Source organism: Oculina patagonica, chromosome 2 (genome assembly GCF_052425735.1).
Source record: "Oculina patagonica isolate OP01 chromosome 2, crgOcupat, whole genome shotgun sequence".
Classification (NCBI taxonomy): Eukaryota; Metazoa; Cnidaria; class Anthozoa; order Scleractinia; family Oculinidae; genus Oculina; species Oculina patagonica.
The window spans coordinates 42,001,154-42,018,880 of NC_135759.1; the positions used below are offsets into that span (position 1 = coordinate 42,001,154).

A 17,727-nucleotide genomic window follows, 5' to 3' on the forward strand; every position below is an offset into this window, starting at 1 on the left:
CAATTTTGAAATAGTAAATAAAGACAAAACTTGTTTTATTTTTCAGTTATTTTAATCACACAGTTATTGTGACATTTCTTTTCCAATCTCTTATTTGCACTGGTCAGCAAACAAGCCAAGACAGAAAGTTCTTAAAAGTTCACTGGTCTGATTTTCATCTCAGCTCTCTTGGCGGAGTAGTGATGACCTTTCCAGTGAGCCCAGTTGACACCATCAGCACCTGATGAGTGTGGGCCATGATGATACAGTCCGTTCAGGTTGGAGTGATGACAGCTAGTGTACCACCAGGCTCCTTTATAGGACACAGCACAGTTCTTGCTCCAGCTGTCATTATCCTGATCTTTGGTTGTAAAGGGGTAACCACGATGATGGGAAAGAGAATCACCAGCAGTTCCTGAAAACATAACACAAGAATTTGATTATAAACGATGCAGAACACGCAGTCATACAATTCGGAAGGCTACAAATAGTTCGTAATATTGTTTAACGTTTATTTTTTTAAAAAGGGCACAACACAAAAACCCAAAAAAGCCTACTTAGATTTCGCTTATGATCGTCTTCGGGTGTTCAGGTTTACTACCTTATAGTTAAAATAATAAACAATACACAAGTTCAAATTCTTTCGCGAATTTCCAGTTTCTCGTTTTGATTTTTCACTCGAGGTTTGACAATGTTTAGATAGCAGATTCAGATTTTTATTGAAAGCAAAACATTACATTTAAATCACCTGGAATAGTAACAAATAAATAAATTTGACAATAAATAAAACTGTTTAAGAATTGATAAAATTTACCTGAGTAAGCTCCAAGGCTCAGCTTGTACTTAGTCCTCTCACTCGTAACTGCAAACATGTCGTACTCGGCATAAGCAGTTTTGCCTGCAGTGTCTTCCAGATCTACTCGAAGCCTGTTCTTTGTTTTCGTCAGGCGGTGTATCTTGTCCAGTCCCAGCCAAAACTCTCCATTCAGGTTACCGAAGCCACGTTTGTAGTCGGTCCAGCCACGGTAGAAATCAACGGAGCCGTCCAGTCTCTTCTGGAACACTGTCCACCCCCCACCGGCTGTTTTTTGGTCACAGAACACATCAAAGGCACCTGAACCATCAGGGTCGATTGTATAAACACCGCTGATTCTTTGACCGGATTTGTACAGCTCAGCACAGTTCTTAGCTGTTGAAGATAATATTAGACAAGTTTTGTCATCGTAAAACGAATCAAACCTAATTACCTTCAAAGCGAGATCGAAGTGTTTTGTTGTAATCGAAAACACGAAAGCAGGTTTTTAGTGAGTGATTTTACAGTGGACTACATGGAAAAGAACTGTGATTTATTTGCAAGTTTCCAGTCAATACTATGCAACAGAGCTACTGAATAAAAAAATCCATTTATTTAAAACAGATTATTTCTTACCTTTGGCCAAGGTATTGTTTCCTTTGAGGATGTTGATGTCACCTTGCATTTCAGTGAGTTGTTCCTTGATCTCTTGAAGGATAGTTTCAATCTTCTTGTTTGGCTCTGCGTAAAGTAAAATTAAACTTATCCGAGGGGACTGCATATAAAATTTTCGTAGGGACTTCAATAAATAGTAATCTCAGTATTTTTAAATCTCAGTATCAAGATTTCACCCGCCCACATATAGGGGCGTGATTAAATTATAAACACACATAAAAAGATTCGTACTCACCTTTCACAGATGTCTTGTTAGCTAGAATGTTGACGTCATCTTGTACTTGAGTGAGTTGTTTCTTCATCTCTCGTAGGATTGTTTCTATGTCAGTCTTTTTTGGCTCTGAAAATGATAAAATTTACATGTAACGAAGGCGGATTGCATGGAACTGTCGTGAGTTACTTTTTGATTTGTTAATTATTATAATAGAAGTAGTAGTAGGTCTGGGAAGCTTGCAAATGTTAATCCAGCTCTACATTTTATTCCATACAAAAGAGCGAATTTTTAGCACAGATACGTTTAACACATCTGTAGTTACCTTTCATCAAAGTCTTGTTTCCTTTGACGATTTCATCTTCAACGTGATTCAGTTGTTCCTTCATTTCGTGAAGGATAGTTTCAATCTTCTTGTTTGGCCCTGCATAGAAGCTGTTGTACACGTTGTTGCACTGCTTTGTGGCTGTAGAACTGACTGGGGTGCTATTAGCGCTATTTCCTGGCTTAGCTAAAGTTTGACTCGTCATAAACAACGCCAAGAACAGCAAACTGCAACGAAAACCTGAGGAAACACAATTCATTGTGAGAATTTGATCAACTTAACCGTAGTTAACTGTATCACGGACTGGTGAAAAAGCGGATGTGACTCATCTTTATTACAACAAGGTGTTTGCGTCACTGAATTCGGTGCAAGGCAATTTTCATGTTTTCGGACGCATCTATTATTGGACGATCTTTTGACAGCTTCAAAAATGATGACAGCTTTGTAAAGAACAATGCCACCAACAAGAAAAAACTTCTCTTTATGTAAAAATCTTATTGCTCTTTTGCCTACGTGTAACAAACGATTTAGCATCGATATACAATTTGATCCAAACAGTTTTACTTTTCCTCCAAAAATGTGTTGCTAAAGTTAATAAAAGTGTTTAAACCTCGCCCAAAGTCTTTGTCAAACTGCGTTCAAAACTTAACAAGAATAGCGCAGGCGATTTTCAGTAGCGATTTTATTTAATCGGAACTGATAAACTTACATTTTTGTCCCGGCCAGTAGGGTGACTCTATCTGTGAAACTTTGCTTCTAGCGTTACCCAGTCTCTTTGTTAAGAGGACCTTAGAAACTTTGAATAGTAGGCCATGCCCTTAGCCAATCTTTGGACTAACTGCTTTTGCCCGGTAGGCTCAAACATCCTCAGTTCACGGTATTCAGTTGAGCTTTTCACCTCATCCATTTTCGGCATTTTCAAATATTCTACGAAATCTTTATTTTCAGCCTAAATCTGTCTACGTGGAAATTATTTCTAATTCTAACACGTCATATTTTGGCCTTAGTATGCTAACTAGAAGTATCATCTGATGATTACAGTGTATCTAAAAAACTTCCAAAGATCTGAACCGAAACAGTTTGGACACAAGTTACATGACGCGTACGGTCTAACTACCGCATGTCCTCATTTCAAAATGCTTAAAACGAAACGCGCAAAATGCTCATTCAAAAGGATGGTTACAGATCGTGTTATATTGTATGACTTTGGTATTGAAATTACTAAAAGAAACAGAGTTAAGTTTAGTTTCAATCTTTACTTTTAGTTAAATGTCCAACTAATGACTGTATTTTGAATTTGCTTGTTCATCGGTTTATTGGGCCGGGAATATTAATACTTAAAACAGGCAGTTTCTGACAGAAATTGGTTCAAAAATTACTTTGAATGTCGAGTGTGTTCACCTGCATGCTGATATATCAGTTATTTCTGAATCGTTTTGATTCGCTTTAATGCAGGATGCGTTTGGGAGCTTTACATTTTATCAAGAGTACATAATGATCCTCTCAGTTTTTTGACAAAAAAAATTCAGCGATCTTTTGTTCAACTTCAGCGCTTTTGAAACTTTGTTAAAAAATCTTTAAAACAACTAGTCTCAAGTATGACTTTTGAGAGTTAGAAAATATTTCAACGACGACTGCTTTATTGTTTAGAACAAAATATACCTTGACAACCCATTTCGTCGAGTTCTCTAAATGGAAATTCATCGAAAAATATTTCAAGTACAATATAATTTCCTATCACCAACTTACAAGTGAGTTTGGATAATTTGACATGATATCGCGAAAACACTATTGTAAATTTTCCAGTCCGGTCGATCTGCTACTGTTAATAAACGCTATAAACAAGTGCCTATGGCATATACCTCCCGAGAGTTGAACAGACAAAATAGAATAATTTTTGAAAATATTTAACACAACAGCAATTTGAACTTTGACGCCGCTACTGAAATAATAATAAGAACGTTCAATAATATAGATAGCTAGAAAGTGTAATTTCCCAAAAGACGATCATCGAAACTTATAACGGAAACTAATAATAATAATTAACACAATAAACTGCCGAGTTTTAATGTGAGCGGTATAAAAAAGTACTGTGTTAAAACTATAAAACATTATTTTTCTACCTAATAGCATAATAAGTCCTTTTTTCGGGGTCCACCAGAACGTAATTCCTGACAACTTAAAAGTGATTTTAAATAACAAGAATAAAACAATACCTCTGTTAATATTTTGAGACATTATCACTTCATGTCCGCTTTTGTCGAAATCTATAAACATAATAAAAAAAACTTTTAAATAAGTTCGTTACTGTTTAACGCTTGTCGCCCTGAAAGAAAACAAAATATTTGAGAAACAATAAAAAAAAATAAATAGAAAAAGGTAGTTAGGCATGATTGTTGTTACAAATCGCAACTTTTCCATTAGACTCAAAATAACTGACAGGGTTTTAATATGCGTAACTTAGAAACGCCCCAGGCAAAACTGAAAATTTTTCTGCGCTAAACCAAAAAGCGGTATTAGGCGACTTGCTCCCGCTGCTGACATTTTCAAAATTTAAATTTTAGTTTATAATGTAGTAAAGTTTATTTTGTGAAAGCTTTAACAAGCTAGCGAAAAAACGTAAACGCGGACATGACTACTGAGCACAACTCGTCGCCTTTTCGTGTTGGAATATTTAATCAGGGCTTTCTAACAATAGAACTGTTAAATTGTTTATTCTTTGGTAATGCTAATTGAATCACACTCGCCGATGTTTTTGCTGTTCACGACTGATCACCGAGTGGTCGGAGTAAACAGTATGACCTGGTTTACATGTTTTGATTGAAGCTGATGAGCAAAAGAAGATTTGTAGCTAGTGTCTGATGATTGAAGTTCACCAAGAAAAAATAATTTCGACAACGTTTGGAAACATATCTCAAAGACGGTGACTAAATTAGACTCCGTCGCCTATCATTCAACTTATTTCTTTTTCTAAACTTAATAAAATCGACAGCTTTCATGTGGATTTTAAGAAACACTAGCTTCTCGATCAAGCAGGCTATTCAGTGTTCAATATTTCGGAGAAGCAAAAAGAAGAGAAAATCAGACGAGATAGCTGACGATAATTGACATAATACAGATAAAAATTAATATTTTCAGTGTTTTTTGCTGTCATATTTAGTGGCTAAAAGTGAATTTAGTTTGAAGATCGAAACAATTTCACAAACACAACCACTGAATTCGACCCACATTGAATACTCAATTTTATCGCGCGCAGTAAACATTTTGGAAATCAGAGAAACTGGACTTACCTTTCGAACGAGCCTTAAGGTCCGTGTTGCAAAACACTTGGCAGAAGCGGTTTAAAACACCTTGTCTAAGTTTGGAGAGTCACAAACCCTGAAAAACAATGAATATGCAGTCATATTGAGAAGAAGTCTCTTGAAGGAGCAGTGCCATGTGAGTGTAATTCCCTATATCTCTCTCCGTTCTTGCTTGCACGTTTCCTCAAAAAAAGTCTCTCAAAAGAAGCTATGGTGGATAATGGAAAGGAAGCCCACAGATGTGTCACATTTTCATTCAACTTTCTGTCTTTGTCTGAGCACACACAAAAGGCGACAAAAAGTGTTTTGATTACTTTGGAGCTGTGATGGCGTTTTTTTAATATTATTTTCACTGCATTTGGTTTGAGAATTAAAAAATTGATATCTGTTTGAAGATTATTTTTTAACATCTGTAATCACGTCCGTTAAATAACCCAGTTCGTTCCGTTTCTTTCTTTGTTTAAAAATATATTCCAACTGATGACTGAATTAAATTTGCAGAGCCGTGACGACAAATAGTTATGTAATTCCTGTAATTTTTTTTAAAAAAGAAGGATTTTAATGTTTTTTCTTTCATTTTAAAACGGCGATTTCACTTTTTACGCTCATTTTTACGACTGAATTTATTCAGGAGTATTGTAGCTAGCCCAATGGCACTCGCATGGTTGGTCGTTCCATCATCTGTAGACTTCTCATTGCAACTCCGCTGACCAGCAGATATACTTGTAGAAATAGTGTAGCAAGGCGGCCGTATAAAGGCGTTCTTTCAAATTTAAAGGGGTTTACAAGAAAAACCAGAAGCAAAGAAACAAAATATGGCTGACAATTACGTGAAGAATTAAGTAATCGACCGCCAAAAAAGAGAACATTGAGAGCCAGTAATCTGCATTAATCGATCGATGACTTTCGTGTCTGTCTTTCGAGCTAGCGTAGTACATGTAGTCGAATGTAGGAGCATTCGAAAACTAAATCGGGTTTCACATAAGCTTCATAAGCGATGGATCTATTTAGAAACCAGAGCGTTGGCTAAAATCGAGTGCGTGGCTGCTTGTCCCGAAGAAAAGGAAAAGCTTTTCAGATGAAACAGCACAATATTACATTTGTACCTGAATCAGTCTATTATATTTTTTTTACAGCGTTATTACTTAACAGCCTACATGTAAATTATTCTGCAATGCATGCCTACGGAGCGATATAATAAACAAACCATTTTAGTGCTATGGGTTAAAAAAAGAAAAAAAAAAAGGAAAAAAGAAAATAACTCTCTCCTCTGGGACTCGAACTCGCGACCTTCGATCCGCAGTCAGTTGCCTACCCGACTGTACTACTTAGACGTACTTAGTCACGTGAGACGAAAATATCTTATATCAATGTAATCGACATTCCGCCGTTTATCTGTTATCATGTGTATCAAAGGAATGTTTGAACTTGCTGCTCATAAATTTCTATGGAATAAAAACTAAACTTTTAAACTTGGCAAAAAATTCAGTCGTGGCTCGAAGAGCTCTTTGATTATCTCCGGATGCAAAACAGAAACTTCTTATTTAATCGACACGTCATCCATGAGCTGTTTTGGGACAAGTCAGCTGTGAAGTGACTACATGGTTATCTCGGTTATTATTCTACAACAGCAGACCGGGATTGTGCTGTACAACTAAAGGGTGCAACCAGTTGAAAGCAAAACTGATTAATATGCCATTTTACCGTGCTGTTTTATTTCGTGAAGTCTTTAACTGATGCTAAATTATACAATAGTTATTAATAACGTCATGTGTCGAGATTTGCATAACAGACTGCTGTCGACTTACTGGGAACACACACATTCTAATTCAACCTTGAAATGCATGGAAATTTTTTTCTCCTTCTCCTATGATCGCCATGTGTAGAGTAACGACAAATGTACCTGGAAACCACTTGCCTCTCTACAGAATCCCACTCAATTGCCTATTCCCTTCTGTCCTTTAAGGACACAATTTCCTGCTTCTTTTTCTAACCGAGGTATTGAAGGAGTAGCCTGCGAAAACAGCCGCCTCTCACGCTCCGATCCGCTTGTTCGGAGCGTGAGATGCGGCTGTTTTCGCAGGTTATTGAAGGAGTCACCAGCGTAATAATAGAATTTTGAAATATAAATTATTCTAGTACATAGATAAGATAAGCGGTTACTATCATCGATATAACTGATCGGTCTCTCTGCGAAGAACGCTGCATGGTTTCATAAAAAAAAATAGAGAAGAGCGCGAGTAATTAGTACTAACCTGGTTCGATGTAAACGATGTCTCATTTCTCCTGTTAGAGTTCCCTTCGTGAATATCCTGTGGGATTGGAATGTATTTTGTTGGCCAGTGGATTAGCAGCATTTCTGAGCCACCGACTAACTCATTACTTATCATTCTTTAATTATTTGTGTGTTGATCCTTAAGACTTCGAGGGATCACAGACAGCGGTATAATTAACTCACGATGCAACGATGCAACCAGGATCAAGGAATACCAAGTACCTACGTCACTTAAGCCCGCGCTCTAACAAATCAGCAGTACAACAACTATAAGTAAAGACTTCATACGTATTGTCTCATTTTCTCTCTCTTCAAAACAAACAGCAAAACGGTGTCCCTCAATAAACTGATAAAAAGCTTCAGCTGCTTTAACAGGTTGGGAACTAATACGAGCTTCCTCTGTGGTGGTTGACTGCATTTCTTCAGCTGGTGGAGATATATGTCTGGTTCACACTTTCATACGTTTATACTGTGGTCATTCTTCAGTCTTTAACAGGTCCCTTCTGTTTCACCTGTACGCTCTTTCCTGCAGGTCTAATTATATGATATTTTTGCAACTTGTTTGATTACTGTGGCTTCCTTCCATAACTTCTCCTGCATCATGCAACTACCTCTCTAAGTCCCTCTGTTGCAGTAACATTCTTCATTTGACTTTTTTCTTTCACCTTTTCCTCCGTACTTTCCACAATCTTCGTTTGGAGCAGTGTTTTAACTGTTGGAAGGAGTGTCTTTGTGCGCCTTTCAATCAACCTTTGAATTGGCGAAGTTCCAATGCTGGCTGATGGCGTAATACGCCAATCAAGAACAGTAAGATATGGGTCTTCGCCTTGGTTACTAATGTCTTGGCTAACTAGACGGCATTCTCAATCTTTCCATTTGTCTACGGCTAATGGGGTAATTACGTTTGGTAATGAATAAATGAATGAAACCTTTATTTTAGTGTCAACTGAAATAGCAGTGTATAGCACTGCTAATCTGATGCTAACACTATAAACTAATTTCTTTACGCAAATTGCTGCCCATTTTCACTATAAAGCGTGTCTGGTATGCCATGACTTGAAAACTGGCACTTGAGGTACTTGAAAACAGTACTCGCATTGGTGCCAGGTACCTTATTCAAAGTAATCTGAACGGTAGACTTCAATGATGAACGAGTCTTTGTTCTTAAAACTTAAGAGGTCTGTTAATTGCTCATTACCAATAATTTCTCTTTTATAAACACACTGATCAAAACGGGTATATCCATGAATGATATTGACAACTCATCTTCTGTTAGTGCATAATACTTCTCAATGTTTGTTAATGCCCTTGAGATGAGAGCTGCAGACTGACCTTCTTGTATTATGGCATCATCAAGGCCAGAGTCAGAAGCACACACTTTCAATATAGTTTTGTGTGATTTCAAAGGGTCTCAAAGTACCTGAAGACGAGTTCTCTTGTGATCAGCTGTTTCACTTGATTTATTGCATTTTCGCGTGTATCATCCCAATGAAAGGGATTTTCCAAGATACTTGATCATTCCAAGCAATATTTGCAAGGACTCAGTGTTTATCAGCAGGGATAGGCATCTCCAAAATTGCTTTGGCCTTGTTCGGGTCAGGTCTCAAACCATCTGGGGTTAGCAAATGACCAATGTTACAAACAGAGAATATGTCATCTACTATGTCTTCAATAGCATTGAGATTCTGGCTACTTTCATGGATTCGTCCGGGCTGATACTCCTTAGGCGCTGTCTTTATACCAAATGGCAGGCGGAGCCAGCGAAAGCGACCAAAGGGTGTGTTGAAGGTTGTGAGGTATGACGACTCCTTGTCCAGTCCAAACCTCCTTGGCATCTAAAACAGAAAAAAACCCTTGGCCTTGCATGTTATGTCTAGTTGCATCTTTTTTAATGATAGGGAGTGGATAATGGACTCTTAGTGGCGCTTTATTTTGTTCTTGTGGGTCAATACAGATTCTTTTACTTGCCTGGCCTGTTGCCTCAAACGCTTCGCTTGGGCACGTGTGAGTGAGACCCCAAATGTGAGGCTGCTTGTAGGCTAACATTGTAAAAGCTCCATAACCAAATGCCAATTCCAGTAAGCACCAACATACCCTTTCAAATTCAAAATGGAAATTAAACTCTTTGCTTTCTAACGACCCTTTGAAACGTTGTGTACCATGAAGTGTCCTGCAAAATATGAACAACTAAATATCAGATCACATAAAAGGTATACATCCCTAATGTTAATGCTATAGAAATTATTTCACGTTTTTCGATAACATTGTTAGAAAAAAGGTACTGGTTTTAAATGTAGTGTTGATGCTTTACTGATAATGGCAAGTTGAGAATTCTCATGCCGTTTATACCGGAACTTCCCGGCCCTCTCCCTGCCCTGGTTTATAATGTGGCTGCTCATTTTGTAATACTAGAATTCTCTTAACAAGTCTTGCATATCTTACACATGGGTGAAAGCTATCGATATGAACATACAGTGGTGAATCAAATGAGCCCTTTTACGCACTCCAGTTAGATTATTTAGTAAAATAGTGTACAGGCAACAATCGGGTTATATCTTATGCTTAAAGCAGAGTAATTATGTTTGATTTCGTTGGCACGTTCCAACATGTATTCGGGTATGACTATAGAATTATTTGCACGATGAACTGTAACAGTCTGTAATAGTTCTGTGTTGTTGGACTTGTATGTGATGTGAATCCCAGTGTTGCGGTCAGATAATTTATTCTTTGACCCTGACCCACTTTTACAGATATTTATCATATCGAATAAAAACAATGTCATCAACCACTTGTCTGTTAGTTTAGACCACATTGATCTCTAGTTCTCTCTCTCGTTTAGCTTAGTGGCAGCAGTGCAGCAGCTCTTGTTAGCTTGTAATTCTACTGGTCTTCTTGTGTAGCAGTTGCTACTGTTTTGGTTAGAAGGGGTATTTTTCCTGTTGTTTGTTATGTTTCTCAAAGGATTGGGAGTCATTCATGCCAGCCTTGCGGGAGATGCTTCCCGACCCCTTTGTGGAGGACAAGCTTCCTCTGTTTCAACACACACTTAAAAGGACATTTGTGCACGATAAATTCAAAAAAGTTAATCCTTTAAATTTCCAAACGTGATCAATAGAGACGGGAAAATTGTTGGTGAACCGGAGAAACGCAGTCTGTAAACTGATGGACCAGCATCTTATCCTCTTAGAATATTAATTATTGTAGTGGCCTAGCCAGTTCAGGAACGACCTTTGTCGATTTAGCTACGCTATTTACAAGGCTGCTACAAAATCTCTTCCAGCATGAGTCCGCGTTGATTCCCAGTGCGCTATTTTCTAGGCGCAGGGGCATGTTGCTCCACGCGTTACGTCATTTGTCACAATACAACAGATGCACAAAGGAGAATTTCCCCCAAGCGTGTGTGAGTTTTAGAAGTGTGCCAAAGTAGAGGAAATGAAATCATTTCAGTGGATACACAGATAATTCCTCTGGGTATGAATTTTGTGTTTCTTCTGAAGATAATAATGGGGTAACTAAAACGAGACCAGGAAATGCGAGGAAAGAAGAGGTAAATCAAGGATGACAATTTAAGACGTAATAAATAAAGACAAAACTTGTTTTTTTCAGTTATTTTTATCACCCGGTAACTGCAGCATTTGTTTTGCAATCTTTTTACTTGCATTGGTTAGCAAACAAAGCAAAAAGTTCACTGGTCTGATTTTCATCTCAGCTCTCTTGGCAGAGTAGTGATATCCTTTTCAGTGACGCCAGTTGACACCATCAGCATCTGATGGGTGTTTTCCCTTATGGCACAGTCCGTTCAGGTTGGACTGATGACAGCTCTCGTACCACCAGGCTCCTTTAAACCTCGCAGCACAGTTAACTAGATGGACCTAAAACTTCACTGGTTTGATCTTCATCTCAGCTCTCTTGGCGGAGTAGTAATATCCTTTCCAGTGATACCAGTTGACAGCATCAGCACCAGATGAGTGTTTTCCATGATGATACAGACCGTTCAGACTGGACTCATGACAGCTTTTGTACCACCAGGCTCCTTTAAAGGACACGGCACAGTTAAATACACACAGTCCTGCAATTCTAAAGGCTACAAACAGTCGGAAGTATTGTTTTAATTTGTTTAAAAAAAGTCACAACGCAATAACTCAAATAAGACCTACTAAGACTTCGCTTGCCATCATCTTAAGATCATCTTAAGATGATGGCAAGCGAAGTCTTAGTAGGTCCACAGGCGGCCCAAGCGCACTATGTGAATTATTCATAAAGTATAAGCGAACGTGACCCTTACCTTTGAGCGGTGTTGTGTTACAAAGATGCGATTTATAAGGGTTTGTATTGGAAGTCTCTTTTGTTTCAAAAGAAATAATATGTAATGTTCTGCTAATAAAATCGACTAACCTTATTGCCTTGTTGCATTCTTTGTTGTTCGCCCGCTTCTCAGGCCATTTTGAAGCGTTTTCGGTGAGTTAGCGCTGGCTGGTGGTGTTCCACTATCCCGGGGGGGGGGTACTCCCATAAATTTCAGATAGGGGTGTGCCGCCAAGGTTCTTAAACCCTGACCCTATTTAAGGATAAAGAAAGCGAAAATTGATACCCTTTTTAAAGCCCAAAACTGAAAAATGACACCCTATTCAAGGGAAGGAGAAGCGTTCCGTGACGACGCAAATAACGGATAACCGCGCACGGCAAAACACAAATCTTTATAAAATCAAAATCGCTTTACTAACACTCGAACGGATGCCTTTTTACGTTTAGCTGGGCGTTTATTTGAGCTGATAGAATTTAGGTACCCTATCTAAGGATCACACCGGGAACACATTGCCAAAAGGAGCAAAAATGATACCCTATTTAGGGACTGAGAACCTCAAAACCATACCCTATTATAGTATATCTTTATTGCGCCTTACTCTCCAAAGGGAGGTATTGGTCTGTTTACAACAAAGGTTTTAACATTTACTAATACATTTAAGAAATAACAAAAATTTGATTCTTATACAATTCATAATGTCAATATATGTAAAAATTAAATAAATTATAATGTTCATTGTGCTTGTAAGTTAAGAAGCTCTTTCTTTTTTTGAAACATTGAATGTATATATTTACCTACTACTTTTGATGTATGTTCATTGTCAGCTCTAAGTAGGTACTTAATCCTCTCGTTCTCACTTAAATATATGTACCTTACATCAACCTTAGAAATGTGAGAACATAATTCATGTCTTATGGTTGTAAATCCCTGGCAACACATCAAAAAATGCTTTTCGTCTTCTACGCAATTTTGTTTACATACCAAGCATGTTCTTTGCTCTACTGGGATTGATGCTCCTTTATTTTCATATTTTCCAGTCTGTATTCGTAATGTATGACATCCTAATCTAAGCTTTGTCAGGCTTATTCTGTGCGCTGGGTTTTTAACTGTTGTTAGGTAATTCTCAAATTCATAGCTCTTTTTAACTTCCTTGTGTGTAAATTTTTCTCTTGAAGTTGACGATGAACTATTCTGGGTGCCCAGCCAGTTTTGTGAATACTTATTTCTGAGGGTTTTCCTCATGGTTAATCGACCGTTCTTGATGTGTTGCCGGGTTATCGGTTCTGTTTCTTGATGCATTTCTTCGTTAGTTGCAACATCAAAAAATGTTGTAGATGTTGTTGCATATTGAAATGCCTCACTTAACAAAACGTTATTAACCGGGCGGGGCCTGGGCCCGGTTCATAATCTGCCTGGGGTTTTGTTTTCGTTTTTTTGTCGGTAAATCGTTCCAGGAGGAGGTCACGGTCACGCAAATTTTGATGTTTCTGGCGATCGTTCATTAAATTGATATTCAAGCGTTTGGCTCAGGGCTTGAACATTCACGTTGCGATTTGACATGTCCAAACTATTTTTAAATGAAAATATGAATTATTTTTCGTGTGTTTTGCAAGTGTTTTTGAGTTTATTTTTGGAATCGAAACGAAAATTGCAAACCCAGCAAAAATTTGTCAAGGCACAGGACACACGTCATCACGAAAAGGAGAATTACCTAGCGAATCTCGCAGTTAGAATTACGTGCTTCGAATCACGCGACTTCCCAAATGCTTCTGAAAGCTGTTTTTTTTTGGGGGAAATAGCAGTTAAACTTCAAGAGCTTGATTTTAAAGCTTCTTTAATTTTAACCGAAATCAATTTATGCCATTCAAGTGGTTTGAGTGTAGTTTGTTTGAGATTCGGAACAATATAAAAATTTGCAAGCCCAGGCAGGAATTTGTTGATGCAAGTTTATTAAAGAAAGGGATGACGTGAGCCGGGACGTGAGTAAGAGAATTTTCGCTCACTGCTACAGTTCACGCAAACCCCGTGACTCTTGCAAACCGCGGACTTAAGTCGTCAGACGACGCTAAACGAAGAAATACAACGGGATGGCCTTAGTCTAGTCTTTATTTTGGCGTGAAATGGACTTCTTTTTAATGTCATTCAACTGGTTTGGGTTTATTTTATTCAACATCCGGAACAAAATAAATACTGCATGCGTAAGCAGAAATTTATCCGGCCAGGCATGTGGTTTAAAACAAGAGATGACGTGATAAAGAAAATTCATGTCACGCACACTCCGTGACTGACGCAAACACGGCTTGTGTGTTTCTCAAGTGACTGCTTTTCTAAAGTTTTTTTTACAAAGCGGCTCCGTGCCTTTCTAGCCAAAAAGCTGAAAGAAGTGGTCCAACATTAACCGCCCGGTTATAAACTACTTGAAGTTCTTGTTACAACAATACTTTAGTCTTTGCCAATAGCTGAAGATTGAGGTTTTTATGTCAATGATTAAAGGATAACGCCACAGTTCTGCCCTGCAAGCAATGTTTTCTGTATACCATGGGACGTTTAACGTTTGTTTACAGAACTTGATGTGGACTTGTTCAATTGTGCTTTTATCGAAGTGCGTTTTATATGACAGTAGTTCTGGTCCCCAAATTTCGCACGCATAAAGTAACACGGGCTTAACAAGGGCATTGAAAAGTTTGTTCTTAATCGCAATAGCTGCTGAATCCGTGTTAGAAAAGGATCGTTTAATTATCGAGAGGACCTTAGTGGCTTTTTTGCTGAGAATTTCCCTTGCATAAGTGTAACGACCGGATGAGGTCATTTCTATACCTAAATATGTTTGTTTGTCGACAATTTGCAAAGATTCATTGTCGTATTTAAAATTTATATTATTTTTGTTTTGTCCGTTACCGCTGAATATGATTATGTTCGACTTTTTGGTATTAACTTTGAGCTTCCATTGCTGAGCGTGTCTATGAATTACATTAAGCGATTGTTGCAACCCTTCGGGAGAAGGACTGATTATTAACAAATCATCTGCATACATTAAGCAGTTTATAGTTCGATTTCCTAACATCACACCTGGAGATTTGCTCTGTTTAAGATATTGCGGTAGATCATTCATAAATAAAGAAAATAAAACTGGACTTAGACCATCACCTTGCCTTATCCCTTTGTTACATGAAAATAGTTCAGTAAGTGCGTTTTGGTTAATTTTAACACAACTCCTAATAGACGAATACATGGATTTAATAACATTCAAGAATTTCCCTTGTATTCCGTATGTTTGTAATCTATGTATCATTCCAGATTGCCATACACTATCGAAAGCTTTTTCGTAGTCAATAAAACCAACGTAAAGCTTCTTGTGTTGTTTGGTGTATTTATGGAGTAATTGCTGGAAAATAAATAAACTATCAGTAGTTCTGGAGTTTGGTCTAAATCCAAACTGTTCAGGATTTAGAACATCATGTTGTTCGATGAATTTATTCAATCTGTTTTGCAAAATTGATGTGAACAGTTTTCCTAAGCAGCTAGTTAAAGTGATTCCTCTGTAATTTGCTGGAGATTTCTTATCACCTTTTTGTTTGTATATTGGTTTTATGACACCTATGTTCCATTCAGTTGGAAAGGTTCCGTTCTCAATTATGTCGTTAAATATTCTCTCTAGAGAAGGCATAAGGTAATAACGCCCGTGTCATTTCATTTAAGATAGCATCCGTACCGGATGCCTTTTTATTCTTGAGTTTAGATATTTGATCATGAATTTCTTTTGCAGTGATAGGCGCATCTAAAATTTCATCTGTCTTAGTTGTTGTTTGGTCAGGATTGTTTGGAGATGTAACGTTCTCGCCGTGCGATTCTTGAGCTTTGTCATACAAAAGGTTTTGAAAGTGTTTTATCCAGTCTTCTGACGAGATATCAGAACTTTCCTCGACTGTCTCAATTTTTCGGATTTTGTTTATAAGTTTCCAGAAGTCGCCGCTTTGGTTGGAATTTAAGGCGTTTATTTCATTTAGAAGTTGATTTTTATATCTTTTATGCGTCTGTTTTACTAGCTTTTTATATTTCTTTTTATATTTTTATATTTTTATATTTTTTTTTATATTTTTTTTTTGGGCGGCACATACCTATTTAGTATATACACACTCAGTGATCTTGGTGTTTCAAGCAATCTGATTGGTTCGCTATCTCGGGCTTATGAGCATTATTCACTCCCTACGGAGTGAATAATGCTTGATCCAAACTGAAACAAAATGGCCGGCGTAAACTCGCGTTTCGCCGGCGTTTCTGAATCGCAAATACTAAGAATACAAGGAGATGCTGAACCAGAAAAGACAAAAAAAGGCTAAGAAATCTGGCCTGATGGTTTTCAAAGTAAGAGAAGACTACATATTTCGCAATTTGCAACACAATGTCCACACAACTCGAGTACTAAAACGATAAACAATCACACCGTCAAGTCGCTCTTCGCCCGGCATCGGCAGAAATGAATACCGCAGATTTATCGGCAGCAACATCAAGTGTTATTCAACCAAGATCCTCCACGAATATTCAGGAAAACGTCTTTGTGCAAGAAAACATCCAGTTTTCACCACAGTTCTGCACACATTCAGTATAATCCAAACTTTCAGGTGGATCCTTCGCCAACTGCTCTTTCAATTTTCAATTCAAGTGAACTTCAAAAGCTTTGATTCAACGGTCAAAATGTTTTGCAAGCAGGTTTTTGATTCAGATTGCAGGTTTGAGTGGTGTTAAAGGACCATTTTGCTAGATTGTGACGAGGATTTTATCGAAGATTAACAAGATTTGCCATGTTTGAAGATTCTGTAAACTGTTTCGCGCATGTCGGTTAGTGCCGCTTGTATGTACGTTTTCCACGGATGAATTGAGAGGTCAATTAAATCGACTTTAAATGGTTTCCTTCTGAAACTTTGAGATCGCTTGCTGTTGAGATCACTTCGTGTGTATATACTAAAACAATTATTCTTTGAAATCTCGGTGAATAGCGGCAGAATATTCACCTCGTTGTCTAAGAATAATTGTTAAATAGCCCATATATGGGAGTAACCCCCCCGGGTCCACTATAAACGTTTAAACATGTAGTAGTAATTTGATGGAGCTGGTGGAAAATGCCTACCCGGAGGCAGCTTATTCGTTCAAGGTGGAACTGGCAAGAGATCAGTTAATTCAAGGAGTGGCAATCAGCGATGATTTCATGAGTCAACCGGCGTCGCTTGTGACGGCTGTTCGTGTTGTTCGTCGGTTGGAAAGCGCGCGTAAAGTATTTCAGGCTGTGCCGTCTGTGGAAAAGAAAAAGTCGGTGAATGTGGTGAGTGCTTCAGCGGATGGTGACAAAATTTCGACTGAGATTCGTGAGCTTAAGGAGATAGTTCTTGGTATGAATGTGAAAATTAAAGAGCTGGAAAGTAAAGCTAAGAAAAAATCGACGACACCTTCGCGACGTCAGGATGAAGTGGTATGTTATGCTTGCCGAAGGCATGGCCATTTGGCGCGGGAATGTCCAACTAGAGCAACGGGAAACGGAACTCGGGGCCTGCCCAGGGCCAGCCAGTCCCCGTAGGAAGAGAACAGGTGGCCCAAACTGTTTTAGCTGATGTCCATAAGGTAAATTACAATACACCTACAAATGAATATGTACTGTCTGCCATATCAGATTCGGGAATTTATGTTTCTGGACTTGTGAATCATCGTTTGATGTGTGTTTTGGTAGACACTGGTGCAACTGTTAGTGTATTAAGTGAGGGTGCGTGGGAGAAGAGTGGAAATGTTTCTGGACTTAAACCAGTGACAGGGAGGCTTACTACAGCAAATGGTAATAAACTGACTGTTCTTGGAGAAGCAGAAGCGAA

General features: G+C 38.1%; 3 protein-coding genes across 4 annotated transcripts in view; 2 read left to right on the forward strand and 1 right to left on the reverse strand.

Moving 5' to 3' along the window:
* LOC144641559 (ryncolin-1-like) overlaps positions 1-17,727 on the forward strand; it is an 85,289-nt gene that overhangs the window by 44,858 nt on the left and 22,704 nt on the right. The window lies entirely within an intron of this gene.
* The window catches only part of LOC144641477 (uncharacterized), a 108,030-nt gene that overhangs the window by 34,675 nt on the left and 55,628 nt on the right, over positions 1-17,727 (forward strand). The gene's annotated exons all lie outside the window — the stretch shown is intronic.
* Positions 40-2,253, reverse strand: LOC144641536 (microfibril-associated glycoprotein 4-like). Its single transcript, XM_078500548.1, has 5 exons — positions 1,984-2,253; positions 1,683-1,787; positions 1,409-1,513; positions 794-1,168; positions 40-394 (listed from the first exon to the last, which is right to left on the reverse strand). Exons 1-5 carry the CDS (start codon positions 2,240-2,242, stop codon positions 132-134), a joined length of 1,107 nt encoding a protein of 368 aa, XP_078356674.1. The 5' UTR covers positions 2,243-2,253; the 3' UTR covers positions 40-131.

What these genes read in the sequence shown, in the direction of transcription:
- LOC144641536 (XM_078500548.1), bottom strand. Translation starts at nt 2,242, where the DNA reads ATGAATTGTGTTTCCTCAGGTTTTCGTTGCAGTTTGCTGTTCTTGGCG. An exon ending in AAACAAGACTTTGATGAAAG is followed by an intron (nt 1,788 to 1,983) that starts GTAACTACAGAT and finishes TATCATTTTCAG; the next exon opens with AGCCAAAAAAGACTGACATA. An exon ending in GAGCCTTGGAGCTTACTCAG is followed by an intron (nt 395 to 793) that starts GTAAATTTTATC and finishes TTATGTTTTCAG; the next exon opens with GAACTGCTGGTGATTCTCTT.